General features: G+C 44.7%; 1 protein-coding gene across 1 annotated transcript in view; it reads left to right on the top strand.

Annotated features, from left to right (window-relative positions):
• LOC137402377 (serine/arginine-rich splicing factor 4-like) overlaps positions 1-2522 on the top strand; it is a 49101-nt gene extending 46579 nt beyond the window's left edge. Inside the window, exons 2-5 of the mRNA XM_068088878.1 lie at positions 1004-1081; positions 1220-1297; positions 1688-1807; positions 2396-2522. Coding sequence (XP_067944979.1) covers positions 1004-1081; positions 1220-1297; positions 1688-1807; positions 2396-2522 — 403 coding nt within the window. The remainder of the gene's footprint in view (positions 1-1003; positions 1082-1219; positions 1298-1687; positions 1808-2395) is intronic.
• The last annotated feature ends 11401 nt before the right edge of the window (positions 2523-13923 follow it).

Genomic DNA, 13923 nt, shown 5'->3' with positions numbered 1-13923 from the left:
AGTCTGAGTCTGAGTCTAAGTCTAAGTCTGAGACTAAGTCTAAGTCTGAGTCTAAGTCTAAGTCTGAGTCTGAGTCTGAGTCTAAGTCTGAGTCTAAGTCTAAGTCTAAGTCTAAGTCTGAGTCTGAGTCTAAGTCTAAGTCTAAGTCTAAGTCTAAGTCTGAGTCTGAGTCTAAGTCTAAGTCTAAGTCTAAGTCTAAGTCTGAGTCTGAGTCTGAGTCTGAGTCTGAGTCTGAGTCTGAGTCTAAGTCTGAGTCTGAGTCTGAGTCTGAGTCTGAGTCTGAGTCTGAGTCTGAGTCTGAGTCTAAGTCTAAGTCTAAGTCTAAGTCTAAGTCTAAGTCTAAGTCTAAGTCTAAGTCTAAGTCTAAGTCTGAGTCTGAGTCTGAGTCTGAGTCTGAGTCTAAGTCTAAGTCTAAGTCTAAGTCTGAGTCTGAGTCTGAGTCTGAGTCTAAGTCTAAGTCTGAGTCTGAGTCTGAGTCTGAGTCTGAGTCTGAGTCTGAGTCTGAGTCTGAGTCTAAGTCTGAGTCTGAGTCTGAGTCTAAGTCTAAGTCTGAGTCTAAGTCTAAGTCTGAGTCTAAGTCTGAGTCTGAGTCTGAGTCTGAGTCTAAGTCTGAGTCTGAGTCTAAGTCTAAGTCTAAGTCTAAGTCTGAGTCTGAGTCTGAGTCTAAGTCTAAGTCTGAGTCTGAGTCTAAGTCTAAGTCTAAGTCTGAGTCTGAGTCTGAGTCTGAGTCTAAGTCTAAGTCTAAGTCTAAGTCTAAGTCTGAGTCTGAGTCTGAGTCTGAGTCTTAGTCTGAGTCTAAGTCTAAGTCTAAGTCTGAGTCTGAGTCTGAGTCTGAGTCTGAGTCTAAGTCTGAGTCTAAGTCTAAGTCTAAGTCTGAGTCTAAGTCTAAGTCTGAGTCTAAGTCTAAGTCTAAGTCTGAGTCTGAGTCTGAGTCTAAGTCTGAGTCTAAGTCTGAGTCTAAGTCTGAGTCTAAGTCTGAGTCTAAGTCTGAGTCTAAATCTAGGTCTAGGTCTAAGTCTAAGTCTAAGTCTAAGTCTAAGTCTAAGTCTGAGTCTGAGTCTGAGTCTGAGTCTAAGTCTAAGTCTGAGTCTGAGTCTGAGTCTAAGTCTAAGTCTAAGTCTAAGTCTAAGTCTGAGTCTGAGTCTAAGTCTGAGTCTAAGTCTGAGTCTAAGTCTGAGTCTAAGTCTGAGTCTAAGTCTGAGTCTAAGTCTAAATCTAGGTCTAGGTCTAAGTCTAAGTCTAAGTCTAAGTCTAAGTCTAAGTCTAAGTCTGAGTCTGAGTCTGAGTCTAAGTCTAAGTCTAAGTCTGAGTCTGAGTCTGAGTCTAAGTCTAAGTCTAAGTCTAAGTCTAAGTCTGAGTCTGAGTCTGAGTCTGAGTCTAAGTCTGAGTCTAAGTCTAAGTCTAAGTCTAAGTCTGAGTCTAAGTCTGAGTCTGAGTCCTAGTCTGAGTCTAAGTCTAAGTCTGAGTCTAAGTCTAAGTCTAAGTCTAAGTCTGAGTCTGAGTCTGAGTCTAAGTCTGAGTCTAAGTCTGAGTCTGAGTCTGAGTCTGAGTCTGAGTCTGAGTCTGAGTCTGAGTCTAAGTCTAAGTCTAAGTCTAAGTCTGAGTCTAAGTCTAAGTCTGAGTCTAAGTCTAAGTCTAAGTCTGAGTCTGAGTCTGAGTCTAAGTCTGAGTCTAAGTCTGAGTCTAGGTCTAAGTCTAAGTCTGAGTCTAAGTCTGAGTCTAAGTCTAAATCTAGGTCTAGGTCTAAGTCTAAGTCTGAGTCTAAGTCTAAGTCTAAGTCTGAGTCTGAGTCTGAGTCTAAGTCTAAGTCTTAGTCTAAGTCTAAGTCTGAGTCTAAGTCTGAGTCTGAGTCTGAGTCTAAGTCTGAGTCTAAGTCTAAGTCTAAGTCTAAGTCTGAGTCTAAGTCTGAGTCTGAGTCCTAGTCTGAGTCTAAGTCTAAGTCTAAGTCTAAGTCTAAGTCTAAGTCTAAGTCTAAGTCTGAGTCTGAGTCTGAGTCTAAGTCTGAGTCTAAGTCTGAGTCTGAGTCTGAGTCTGAGTCTGAGTCTAAGTCTAAGTCTGAGTCTAAGTCTGAGTCTAAGTCTGAGTCTGAGTCTGAGTCTGAGTCTAAGTCTAAGTCTAAGTCTAAGTCTAAGTCTAAGTCTAAGTCTAAGTCTAAGTCTAAGTCTGAGTCTTAGTCTGAGTCTTAGTCTGAGTCTGAGTCTGAGTCTAAGTCTGAGTCTAAGTCTGAGTCTAAGTCTAAGTCTGAGTCTAAGTCTAAGTCTGAGTCTAAGTCTGAGTCTGAGTCTAAGTCTGAGTCTAAGTCTGAGTCTAAGTCTGAGTCTAAGTCTGAGTCTAAGTCTAAGTCTAAGTCTGAGTCTGAGTCTGAGTCTAAGTCTGAGTCTAAGTCTGAGTCTAGGTCTAAGTCTAAGTCTGAGTCTAAGTCTGAGTCTAAGTCTAAATCTAGGTCTAGGTCTAAGTCTAAGTCTGAGTCTAAGTCTAAGTCTAAGTCTGAGTCTGAGTCTGAGTCTAAGTCTAAGTCTTAGTCTAAGTCTAAGTCTGAGTCTAAGTCTGAGTCTGAGTCTGAGTCTAAGTCTGAGTCTAAGTCTAAGTCTAAGTCTAAGTCTGAGTCTAAGTCTGAGTCTGAGTCCTAGTCTGAGTCTAAGTCTAAGTCTAAGTCTAAGTCTAAGTCTAAGTCTAAGTCTAAGTCTGAGTCTGAGTCTGAGTCTAAGTCTGAGTCTAAGTCTGAGTCTGAGTCTGAGTCTGAGTCTGAGTCTAAGTCTAAGTCTGAGTCTAAGTCTGAGTCTAAGTCTGAGTCTGAGTCTGAGTCTGAGTCTAAGTCTAAGTCTAAGTCTAAGTCTAAGTCTAAGTCTAAGTCTAAGTCTAAGTCTAAGTCTGAGTCTTAGTCTGAGTCTTAGTCTGAGTCTGAGTCTGAGTCTAAGTCTGAGTCTAAGTCTGAGTCTAAGTCTAAGTCTGAGTCTAAGTCTAAGTCTGAGTCTAAGTCTGAGTCTGAGTCTAAGTCTGAGTCTAAGTCTGAGTCTAAGTCTGAGTCTAAGTCTGAGTCTAAGTCTAAGTCTAAGTCTGAGTCTAAGTCTGAGTCTAAGTCTAAGTCAGAGTCTGAGTCTAAGTCTAAGTCTAAGTCTGAGTCTGGGTCTGAGTCTTAGTCTGAGTCTGAGTCTAAGTCTAAGTCTAAGTCTAAGTCTGAGTCTGAGTCTGAGTCTGAGTCTGAGTCTAAGTCTAAGTCTAAGTCTAAGTCTGGGTCTGAGTCTTAGTCTGAGTCTAAGTCTAAGTCTGAGTCTAAGTCTGAGTCTGAGTCTGAGTCTGAGTCTAAGTCTGAGTCTAAGTCTGAGTCTGAGTCTGAGTCTGAGTCTAAGTCTAAGTCTGAGTCTAAGTCTAAGTCTAAGTCTAAGTCTAAGTCTGAGTCTAAGTCTAAGTCTAAGTCTAAGTCTGAGTCTGAGTCTGAGTCTAAGTCTGAGTCTGAGTCTGAGTCTAAGTCTGAGTCTTAGTCTGAGTCTGAGTCTAAGTCTGAGTCTGAGTCTGAGTCTGAGTGTAAGTCTGAGTCTAAGTCTAAGTCTAAGTCTAAGTCTGAGTCTGAGTCTGAGTCTGAGTCTGAGTCTAAGTCTAAGTCTAAGTCTAAGTCTAAGTCTAAGTCTGAGTCTGAGTCTAAGTCTGAGTCTAAGTCTGAGTCTAAGTCTGAGTCTGAGTCTGAGACTGAGTCTAAGTCTAAGTCTAAGTCTGAGTCTAAGTCTAAGTCTAAGTCTGAGTCTGAGTCTTAGTCTGAGTCTAAGTCTAAGTCTAAGTCTAAGTCTAAGTCTGAGTCTGAGTCTGAGTCTGAGTCTGAGTCTGAGTCTGAGTCTAAGTCTAAGTCTGAGTCTAAGTCTGAGTCTAAGTCTGAGTCTAAGTCTGAGTCTAAGTCTGAGTCTAAGTCTGAGTCTAAGTCTAAGTCTGAGTCTAAGTCTAAGTCTAAGTCTAAGTCTGAGTCTGAGTCTGGGTCTTAGTCTGGGTCTGAGTCTTAGTCTGAGTCTAAGTCTAAGTCTGAGTCTAAGTCTGAGTCTAAGTCTGAGTCTAAGTCTGAGTCTAAGTCTGAGTCTAAGTCTGAGTCTGAGTCTAAGTCTAAGTCTAAGTCTAAGTCTAAGTCTAAGTCTAAGTCTAAGTCTAAGTCTAAGTCTGAGTCTTAGTCTGAGTCTGAGTCTAAGTCTGAGTCTAAGTCTAAGTCTGAGTCTAAGTCTAAGTCTAAGTCTGAGTCTAAGTCTAAGTCTGAATCTAAGTCTAAGTCTGAGTCTGAGTCTGAGTCTGAGTCTGAGTCTGAGTCTGAGTCTGAGTCTGAGTCTGAGTCTGAGTCTAAGTCTGAGTCTAAGTCTGAGTCTAAGTCTAAGTCTAAGTCTAAGTCTAAGTCTAAGTCTAAGTCTAAGTCTAAGTCTAAGTCTGAGTCTAAGTCTAAGTCTAAGTCTAAGTCTGAGTCTAAGTCTGAGTCTGAGTCTGAGTCTGAGTCTGAGTCTGAGTCTTAGTCTGAGTCTAAGTCTAAGTCTAAGTCTAAGTCTAAGTCTAAGTCTAAGTCTGAGTCTGAGTCTTAGTCTGAGTCTGAGTCTTAGTCTGAGTCTGAGTCTAAGTCTGAGTCTGAGTCTAAGTCTAAGTCTGAGTCTGAGTCTAAGTCTGAGTCTAAGTCTAAGTCTGAGTCTAAGTCTAAGTCTGAGTCTAAGTCTAAGTCTGAGTCTGAGTCTGAGTCTGAGTCTAAGTCTGAGTCTAAGTCTGAGTCTAAGTCTAAGTCTAAGTCTAAGTCTAAGTCTGAGTCTGAGTCTGGGTCTTAGTCTGAGTCTGGGTCTTAGTCTGGGTCTGAGTCTTAGTCTGAGTCTAAGTCTAAGTCTAAGTCTAAGTCTAAGTCTAAGTCTAAGTCTAAGTCTAAGTCTAAGTCTAAGTCTTAGTCTGAGTCTTAGTCTGAGTCTGAGTCTGAGTCTGAGTCTGAGTCTGAGTCTGAGTCTGAGTCTGAGTCTGAGTCTGAGTCTGAGTCTGAGTCTGAGTCTGAGTCTGAGTCTAAGTCTAAGTCTAAGTCTAAGTCTAAGTCTGAGTCTTAGTCTGAGTCTGAGTCTGAGTCTGAGTCTGAGTCTAAGTCTGAGTCTGAGTCTAAGTCTGAGTCTAAGTCTGAGTCTGAGTCTAAGTCTAAGTCTGAGTCTGAGTCTGAGTCTGAGTCTGAGTCTGAGTCTGAGTCTGAGTCTGAGTCTGAGTCTGAGTCTGAGTCTGAGTCTGAGTCTGAGTCTGAGTCTGAGTCTGAGTCTGAGTCTGAGTCTGAGTCTGAGTCTAAGTCTGAGTCTGAGTCTGAGTCTAAGTCTGAGTCTGAGTCTAAGTCTGAGTCTGAGTCTGAGTCTAAGTCTGAGTCTGAGTCTGAGTCTAAGTCTAAGTCTAAGTCTGAGTCTGAGTCTGAGTCTGAGTCTGAGTCTGAGTCTGAGTCTGAGTCTGAGTCTGAGTCTGAGTCTGAGTCTGAGTCTGAGTCTGAGTCTGAGTCTGAGTCTGAGTCTGAGTCTGAGTCTGAGTCTGAGTCTGAGTCTGAGTCTGAGTCTGAGTCTGAGTCTGAGTCTGAGTCTGAGTCTGAGTCTGAGTCTGAGTCTGAGTCTGAGTCTGAGTCTGAGTCTGAGTCTGAGTCTGAGTCTGAGTCTGAGTCTGAGTCTGAGTCTGAGTCTGAGTCTGAGTCTGAGTCTGAGTCTAAGTCTGAGTCTGAGTCTAAGTCTGAGTCTAAGTCTGAGTCTGAGTCTAAGTCTGAGTCTAAGTCTGAGTCTGAGTCTGAGTCTGAGTCTGAGTCTGAGTCTGAGTCTGAGTCTGAGTCTGAGTCTGAGTCTGAGTCTGAGTCTGAGTCTGAGTCTGAGTCTGAGTCTGAGTCTGAGTCTGAGTCTGAGTCTGAGTCTGAGTCTGAGTCTGAGTCTGAGTCTAAGTCTGAGTCTGAGTCTGAGTCTAAGTCTGAGTCTGAGTCTGAGTCTGAGTCTAAGTCTAAGTCTAAGTCTAAGTCTTAGTCTGAGTCTTAGTCTGAGTCTGAGTCTGAGTCTGAGTCTGAGTCTGAGTCTGAGTCTGAGTCTGAGTCTGAGTCTGAGTCTGAGTCTGAGTCTGAGTCTGAGTCTGAGTCTGAGTCTGAGTCTGAGTCTGAGTCTGAGTCTGAGTCTGAGTCTAAGTCTGAGTCTGAGTCTGAGTCTGAGTCTGAGTCTGAGTCTGAGTCTGAGTCTGAGTCTGAGTCTGAGTCTGAGTCTGAGTCTGAGTCTGAGTCTGAGTCTAAGTCTGAGTCTGAGTCTGAGTCTGAGTCTGAGTCTGAGTCTGAGTCTGAGTCTGAGTCTGAGTCTGAGTCTGAGTCTGAGTCTGAGTCTGAGTCTGAGTCTGAGTCTGAGTCTGAGTCTGAGTCTGAGTCTGAGTCTGAGTCTGAGTCTGAGTCTAAGTCTGAGTCTAAGTCTGAGTCTGAGTCTAAGTCTGAGTCTGAGTCTGAGTCTGAGTCTGAGTCTGAGTCTGAGTCTGAGTCTGAGTCTAAGTCTGAGTCTGAGTCTGAGTCTGAGTCTGAGTCTGAGTCTGAGTCTGAGTCTGAGTCTGAGTCTGAGTCTGAGTCTGAGTCTGAGTCTGAGTCTGAGTCTAAGTCTGAGTCTAAGTCTGAGTCTGAGTCTGAGTCTAAGTCTGAGTCTGAGTCTGAGTCTGAGTCTGAGTCTGAGTCTGAGTCTGAGTCTGAGTCTGAGTCTGAGTCTGAGTCTGAGTCTGAGTCTGAGTCTGAGTCTGAGTCTGAGTCTGAGTCTGAGTCTGAGTCTGAGTCTGAGTCTGAGTCTGAGTCTGAGTCTGAGTCTGAGTCTGAGTCTGAGTCTGAGTCTGAGTCTGAGTCTGAGTCTAAGTCTGAGTCTGAGTCTGAGTCTGAGTCTAAGTCTGAGTCTGAGTCTGAGTCTAAGTCTAAGTCTAAGTCTGAGTCTAAGTCTAAGTCTAAGTCTAAGTCTGAGTCTAAGTCTAAGTCTAAGTCTAAGTCTGAGTCTAAGTCTAAGTCTAAGTCTGAGTCTGAGTCTGAGTCTGAGTCTGAGTCTGAGTCTGAGTCTAAGTCTGAGTCTGAGTCTGAGTCTGAGTCTGAGTCTGAGTCTAAGTCTAAGTCTAAGTCTAAGTCTAAGTCTAAGTCTAAGTCTAAGTCTAAGTCTAAGTCTGAGTCTAAGTCTGAGTCTAAGTCTGAGTCTGAGTCTAAGTCTAAGTCTGAGTCTGAGTCTGAGTCTGAGTCTGAGTCTGAGTCTAAGTCTAAGTCTAAGTCTGAGTCTAAGTCTAAGTCTAAGTCTAAGTCTGAGTCTGAGTCTGAGTCTAAGTCTAAGTCTGAGTCTGAGTCTGAGTCTAAGTCTGAGTCTGAGTCTGAGTCTGAGTCTGAGTCTGAGTCTGAGTCTGAGTCTGAGTCTGAGTCTGAGTCTGAGTCTGAGTCTGAGTCTGAGTCTGAGTCTGAGTCTGAGTCTGAGTCTGAGTCTGAGTCTGAGTCTGAGTCTGAGTCTGAGTCTGAGTCTAAGTCTAAGTCTAAGTCTAAGTCTGAGTCTAAGTCTAAGTCTGAGTCTGAGTCTGAGTCTGAGTCTGAGTCTGAGTCTAAGTCTGAGTCTAAGTCTAAGTCTAAGTCTAAGTCTAAGTCTAAGTCTGAGTCTGAGTCTAAGTCTAAGTCTAAGTCTAAGTCTAAGTCTAAGTCTGAGTCTGAGTCTAAGTCTGAGTCTGAGTCTGAGTCTAAGTCTGAGTCTGAGTCTGAGTCTGAGTCTGAGTCTGAGTCTGAGTCTGAGTCTGAGTCTAAGTCTAAGTCTAAGTCTAAGTCTAAGTCTGAGTCTAAGTCTAAGTCTGAGTCTGAGTCTGAGTCTGAGTCTGAGTCTAAGTCTGAGTCTAAGTCTAAGTCTAAGTCTAAGTCTAAGTCTAAGTCTGAGTCTGAGTCTAAGTCTGAGTCTGAGTCTAAGTCTGAGTCTGAGTCTGAGTCTGAGTCTGAGTCTGAGTCTGAGTCTGAGTCTGAGTCTGAGTCTGAGTCTGAGTCTGAGTCTGAGTCTGAGTCTGAGTCTAAGTCTAAGTCTAAGTCTGAGTCTAAGTCTAAGTCTAAGTCTAAGTCTGAGTCTGAGTCTGAGTCTAAGTCTAAGTCTGAGTCTGAGTCTGAGTCTGAGTCTGAGTCTGAGTCTGAGTCTGAGTCTGAGTCTGAGTCTGAGTCTGAGTCTGAGTCTGAGTCTGAGTCTGAGTCTGAGTCTGAGTCTGAGTCTGAGTCTGAGTCTGAGTCTGAGTCTGAGTCTAAGTCTGAGTCTAAGTCTAAGTCTGAGTCTGAGTCTGAGTCTGAGTCTGAGTCTGAGTCTAAGTCTGAGTCTAAGTCTAAGTCTGAGTCTAAGTCTAAGTCTGAGTCTAAGTCTAAGTCTGAGTCTGAGTCTGAGTCTGAGTCTAAGTCTGAGTCTAAGTCTGAGTCTAAGTCTAAGTCTGAGTCTAAGTCTAAGTCTAAGTCTAAGTCTAAGTCTAAGTCTAAGTCTGAGTCTGAGTCTGGGTCTTAGTCTGAGTCTGGGTCTTAGTCTGGGTCTGAGTCTTAGTCTGAGTCTGAGTCTAAGTCTAAGTCTAAGTCTAAGTCTAAGTCTAAGTCTAAGTCTAAGTCTAAGTCTAAGTCTAAGTCTAAGTCTAAGTCTAAGTCTAAGTCTAAGTCTAAGTCTAAGTCTTAGTCTGAGTCTTAGTCTGAGTCTGAGTCTGAGTCTGAGTCTGAGTCTGAGTCTGAGTCTGAGTCTGAGTCTGAGTCTGAGTCTGAGTCTGAGTCTGAGTCTAAGTCTAAGTCTAAGTCTAAGTCTAAGTCTAAGTCTGAGTCTTAGTCTGAGTCTGAGTCTGAGTCTGAGTCTAAGTCTAAGTCTGAGTCTGAGTCTGAGTCTAAGTCTGAGTCTGAGTCTGAGTCTAAGTCTGAGTCTGAGTCTAAGTCTGAGTCTGAGTCTGAGTCTGAGTCTGAGTCTGAGTCTGAGTCTGAGTCTGAGTCTGAGTCTGAGTCTGAGTCTGAGTCTGAGTCTGAGTCTGAGTCTGAGTCTGAGTCTGAGTCTGAGTCTGAGTCTGAGTCTGAGTCTGAGTCTGAGTCTGAGTCTGAGTCTGAGTCTGAGTCTGAGTCTGAGTCTGAGTCTAAGTCTGAGTCTGAGTCTGAGTCTGAGTCTGAGTCTGAGTCTAAGTCTAAGTCTAAGTCTGAGTCTGAGTCTGAGTCTGAGTCTGAGTCTGAGTCTGAGTCTGAGTCTGAGTCTGAGTCTGAGTCTGAGTCTGAGTCTGAGTCTGAGTCTGAGTCTGAGTCTGAGTCTGAGTCTGAGTCTGAGTCTGAGTCTGAGTCTGAGTCTGAGTCTGAGTCTGAGTCTGAGTCTGAGTCTGAGTCTGAGTCTGAGTCTGAGTCTGAGTCTGAGTCTGAGTCTGAGTCTGAGTCTGAGTCTGAGTCTGAGTCTGAGTCTGAGTCTGAGTCTGAGTCTGAGTCTGAGTCTGAGTCTGAGTCTGAGTCTGAGTCTGAGTCTGAGTCTGAGTCTGAGTCTGAGTCTGAGTCTGAGTCTGAGTCTGAGTCTAAGTCTGAGTCTAAGTCTGAGTCTGAGTCTGAGTCTAGTCTGAGTCTGAGTCTGAGTCTGAGTCTGAGTCTGAGTCTGAGTCTGAGTCTGAGTCTGAGTCTGAGTCTGAGTCTGAGTCTGAGTCTGAGTCTGAGTCTGAGTCTGAGTCTGAGTCTGAGTCTGAGTCTGAGTCTGAGTCTGAGTCTGAGTCTGAGTCTGAGTCTGAGTCTGAGTCTGAGTCTGAGTCTGAGTCTGAGTCTGAGTCTGAGTCTGAGTCTGAGTCTGAGTCTGAGTCTAAGTCTGAGTCTGAGTCTGAGTCTGAGTCTAAGTCTGAGTCTGAGTCTGAGTCTAAGTCTAAGTCTAAGTCTTAGTCTGAGTCTTAGTCTGAGTCTGAGTCTGAGTCTGAGTCTGAGTCTGAGTCTGAGTCTGAGTCTGAGTCTGAGTCTGAGTCTGAGTCTGAGTCTGAGTCTGAGTCTGAGTCTAAGTCTAAGTCTAAGTCTTAGTCTGAGTCTTAGTCTGAGTCTGAGTCTGAGTCTGAGTCTGAGTCTGAGTCTGAGTCTGAGTCTGAGTCTGAGTCTGAGTCTGAGTCTGAGTCTGAGTCTGAGTCTGAGTCTGAGTCTGAGTCTGAGTCTAAGTCTAAGTCTGAGTCTAAGTCTGAGTCTGAGTCTGAGTCTGAGTCTGAGTCTGAGTCTGAGTCTGAGTCTAAGTCTAAGTCTAAGTCTAAGTCTGAGTCTGAGTCTGAGTCTGAGTCTGAGTCTGAGTCTGAGTCTGAGTCTGAGTCTGAGTCTGAGTCTGAGTCTGAGTCTGAGTCTGAGTCTGAGTCTGAGTCTGAGTCTGAGTCTGAGTCTGAGTCTGAGTCTGAGTCTGAGTCTGAGTCTGAGTCTGAGTCTGAGTCTGAGTCTGAGTCTGAGTCTAAGTCTGAGTCTGAGTCTGAGTCTGAGTCTAAGTCTGAGTCTAAGTCTGAGTCTGAGTCTAAGTCTGAGTCTGAGTCTGAGTCTGAGTCTGAGTCTGAGTCTGAGTCTGAGTCTGAGTCTGAGTCTGAGTCTGAGTCTGAGTCTGAGTCTGAGTCTGAGTCTGAGTCTGAGTCTGAGTCTGAGTCTGAGTCTGAGTCTGAGTCTGAGTCTGAGTCTGAGTCTGAGTCTGAGTCTGAGTCTGAGTCTGAGTCTGAGTCTGAGTCTGAGTCTGAGTCTGAGTCTGAGTCTGAGTCTGAGTCTGAGTCTGAGTCTGAGTCTGAGTCTGAGTCTGAGTCTAAGTCTGAGTCTGAGTCTGAGTCTGAGTCTGAGTCTGAGTCTGAGTCTGAGTCTGAGTCTAAGTCTGAGTCTGAGTCTGAGTCTGAGTCTGAGTCTGAGTCTGAGTCTGAGTCTGAGTCTGAGTCTGAGTCTGAGTCTGAGTCTGAGTCTGAGTCTAAGTCTGAGTCTAAGTCTGAGTCTGAGTCTAAGTCTGAGTCTGAGTCTGAGTCTGAGTCTGAGTCTGAGTCTGAGTCTGAGTCTGAGTCTGAGTCTGAGTCTGAGTCTGAGTCTGAGTCTGAGTCTGAGTCTGAGTCTGAGTCTGAGTCTGAGTCTGAGTCTGAGTCTGAGTCTGAGTCTGAGTCTGAGTCTGAGTCTGAGTCTGAGTCTGAGTCTGAGTCTGAGTCTGAGTCTGAGTCTGAGTCTGAGTCTGAGTCTGAGTCTGAGTCTGAGTCTGAGTCTGAGTCTGAGTCTGAGTCTGAGTCTGAGTCTGAGTCTGAGTCTGAGTCTAAGTCTAAGTCTGAGTCTGAGTCTGAGTCTGAGTCTGAGTCTGAGTCTAAGTCTAAGTCTAAGTCTGAGTCTGAGTCTGAGTCTGAGTCTGAGTCTGAGTCTGAGTCTGAGTCTGAGTCTGAGTCTGAGTCTGAGTCTGAGTCTGAGTCTGAGTCTGAGTCTGAGTCTGAGTCTGAGTCTGAGTCTGAGTCTGAGTCTGAGTCTGAGTCTGAGTCTGAGTCTGAGTCTGAGTCTGAGTCTGAGTCTGAGTCTGAGTCTGAGTCTGAGTCTGAGTCTGAGTCTGAGTCTGAGTCTGAGTCTGAGTCTGAGTCTGAGTCTGAGTCTGAGTCTGAGTCTGAGTCTGAGTCTGAGTCTGAGTCTGAGTCTGAGTCTGAGTCTGAGTCTGAGTCTGAGTCTGAGTCTGAGTCTGAGTCTGAGTCTGAGTCTGAGTCTGAGTCTGAGTCTGAGTCTGAGTCTAAGTCTGAGTCTAAGTCTGAGTCTAAGTCTGAGTCTGAGTCTGAGTCTGAGTCTGAGTCTGAGTCTGAGTCTGAGTCTGAGTCTAAGTCTGAGTCTGAGTCTGAGTCTGAGTCTGAGTCTGAGTCTGAGTCTGAGTCTGAGTCTGAGTCTGAGTCTGAGTCTGAGTCTGAGTCTGAGTCTAAGTCTGAGTCTAAGTCTGAGTCTGAGTCTAAGTCTGAGTCTGAGTCTGAGTCTGAGTCTGAGTCTGAGTCTGAGTCTGAGTCTGAGTCTGAGTCTGAGTCTGAGTCTGAGTCTGAGTCTGAGTCTGAGTCTGAGTCTGAGTCTGAGTCTGAGTCTGAGTCTGAGTCTGAGTCTGAGTCTGAGTCTGAGTCTGAGTCTGAGTCTGAGTCTGAGTCTGAGTCTGAGTCTGAGTCTGAGTCTGAGTCTAAGTCTGAGTCTGAGTCTGAGTCTGAGTCTGAGTCTGAGTCTGAGTCTGAGTCTGAGTCTAAGTCTAAGTCTAAGTCTGAGTCTAAGTCTAAGTCTAAGTCTAAGTCTGAGTCTAAGTCTAAGTCTAAGTCTGAGTCTGAGTCTAAGTCTGAGTCTGAGTCTAAGTCTGAGTCTGAGTCTGAGTCTGAGTCTGAGTCTGAGTCTGAGTCTGAGTCTAAGTCTGAGTCTGAGTCTGAGTCTGAGTCTGAGTCTGAGTCTGAGTCTGAGTCTGAGTCTAAGTCTAAGTCTAAGTCTAAGTCTAAGTCTAAGTCTAAGTCTAAGTCTAAGTCTAAGTCTGAGTCTAAGTCTGAGTCTGAGTCTGAGTCTGAGTCTAAGTCTAAGTCTAAGTCTAAGTCTGAGTCTAAGTCTAAGTCTAAGTCTAAGTCTAAGTCTAAGTCTAAGTCTGAGTCTGAGTCTGAGTCTGAGTCTGAGTCTGAGTCTGAGTCTGAGTCTGAGTCTGAGTCTGAGTCTGAGTCTGAGTCTGAGTCTGAGTCTGAGTCTGAGTCTGAGTCTGAGTCTGAGTCGGAGTCGGAGTCGGAGTCGGAGTCTGAGTCTGAGTCTGAGTCTGAGTCTGAGTCTGAGTCTGAGTCTGAGTCTGAGTCTAAGTCTGAGTCTGAGTCTGAGTCTGAGTCTGAGTCTGAGTCTGAGTCTGAGTCTAAGTCTGAGTCTGAGTCTGAGTCTAAGTCTGAGTCTGAGTCTGAGTCTGAGTCTGAGTCTGAGTCTGAGTCTGAGTCTGAGTCTGAGTCTAAGTCTGAGTCTGAGTCTGAGTCTGAGTCTGAGTCTGAGTCTGAGTCTGAGTCTGAGTCTGAGTCTGAGTCTGAGTCTGAGTCTGAGTCTGAGTCTAAGTCTGAGTCTGAGTCTGAGTCTGAGTCTAAGTCTGAGTCTGAGTCTGAGTCTAAGTCTGAGTCTGAGTCTGAGTCTGAGTCTAAGTCTGAGTCTTAGTCTGAGTCTTAGTCTGAGTCTGAGTCTGAGTCTGAGTCTGAGTCTGAGTCTGAGTCTGAGTCTGAGTCTGAGTCTGAGTCTGAGTCTGAGTCTGAGTCTGAGTCTGAGTCTGAGTCTGAGTCTAAGTCTGAGTCTGAGTCTGAGTCTGAGTCTGAGTCTGAGTCTGAGTCTGAGTCTGAGTCTGAGTCTGAGTCTGAGTCTGAGTCTGAGTCTGAGTCTGAGTCTGAGTCTGAGTCTAAGTCTAAGTCTTAGTCTAAGTCTGAGTCTGAGTCTAAGTCTGAGTCTGAGTCTGAGTCTGAGTCTGAGTCTGAGTCTAAGTCTGAGTCTAAGTCTGAGTCTGAGTCTGAGTCTAAGTCTGAGTCTGAGTCTGAGTCTAAGTCTGAGTCTAAGTCTGAGTCTAAGTCTGAGTCTAAGTCTGAGTCTAAGTCTGAGTCTAAGTCTGAGTCTAAGTCTGAGTCTAAGTCTGAGTCTAAGTCTGAGTCTAAGTCTTAGTCTGAGTCTAAGTCTTAGTCTGAGTCTAAGTCTTAGTCTGAGTCTAAGTCTTAGTCTTAGTCTGAGTCTGAGTCTGAGTCTGAGTCTGAGTCTGAGTCTTAGTCTTAGTCTGAGTCTTAGTCTGAGTCTTAGTCTTAGTCTGAGTCTGAGTCTTAGTCTGAGTCTGAGTCTTAGTCTAAGTCTAAGTCTTAGTCTAAGTCTAAGTCTGAGTCTGAGTCTAAGTCTGAGTCTGAGTCTGAGTCTGAGTCTGAGTCTGAGTCTGAGTCTGAGTCTAAGTCTGAGTCTTAGTCTGAGTCTGAGTCTTAGTCTTAGTCTGAGTCTGAGTCTAAGTCTGAGTCTTAGTCTGAGTCTGAGTCTTAGTC

This window comes from Watersipora subatra, chromosome 8 (genome assembly GCF_963576615.1).
Source record: "Watersipora subatra chromosome 8, tzWatSuba1.1, whole genome shotgun sequence".
Lineage (NCBI taxonomy): Eukaryota > Metazoa > Bryozoa > Gymnolaemata > Cheilostomatida > Watersiporidae > Watersipora > Watersipora subatra.
The sequence above is the reverse complement of the archived record's forward strand: the minus strand, read 5'-3'. Positions and strand labels throughout refer to the sequence as shown.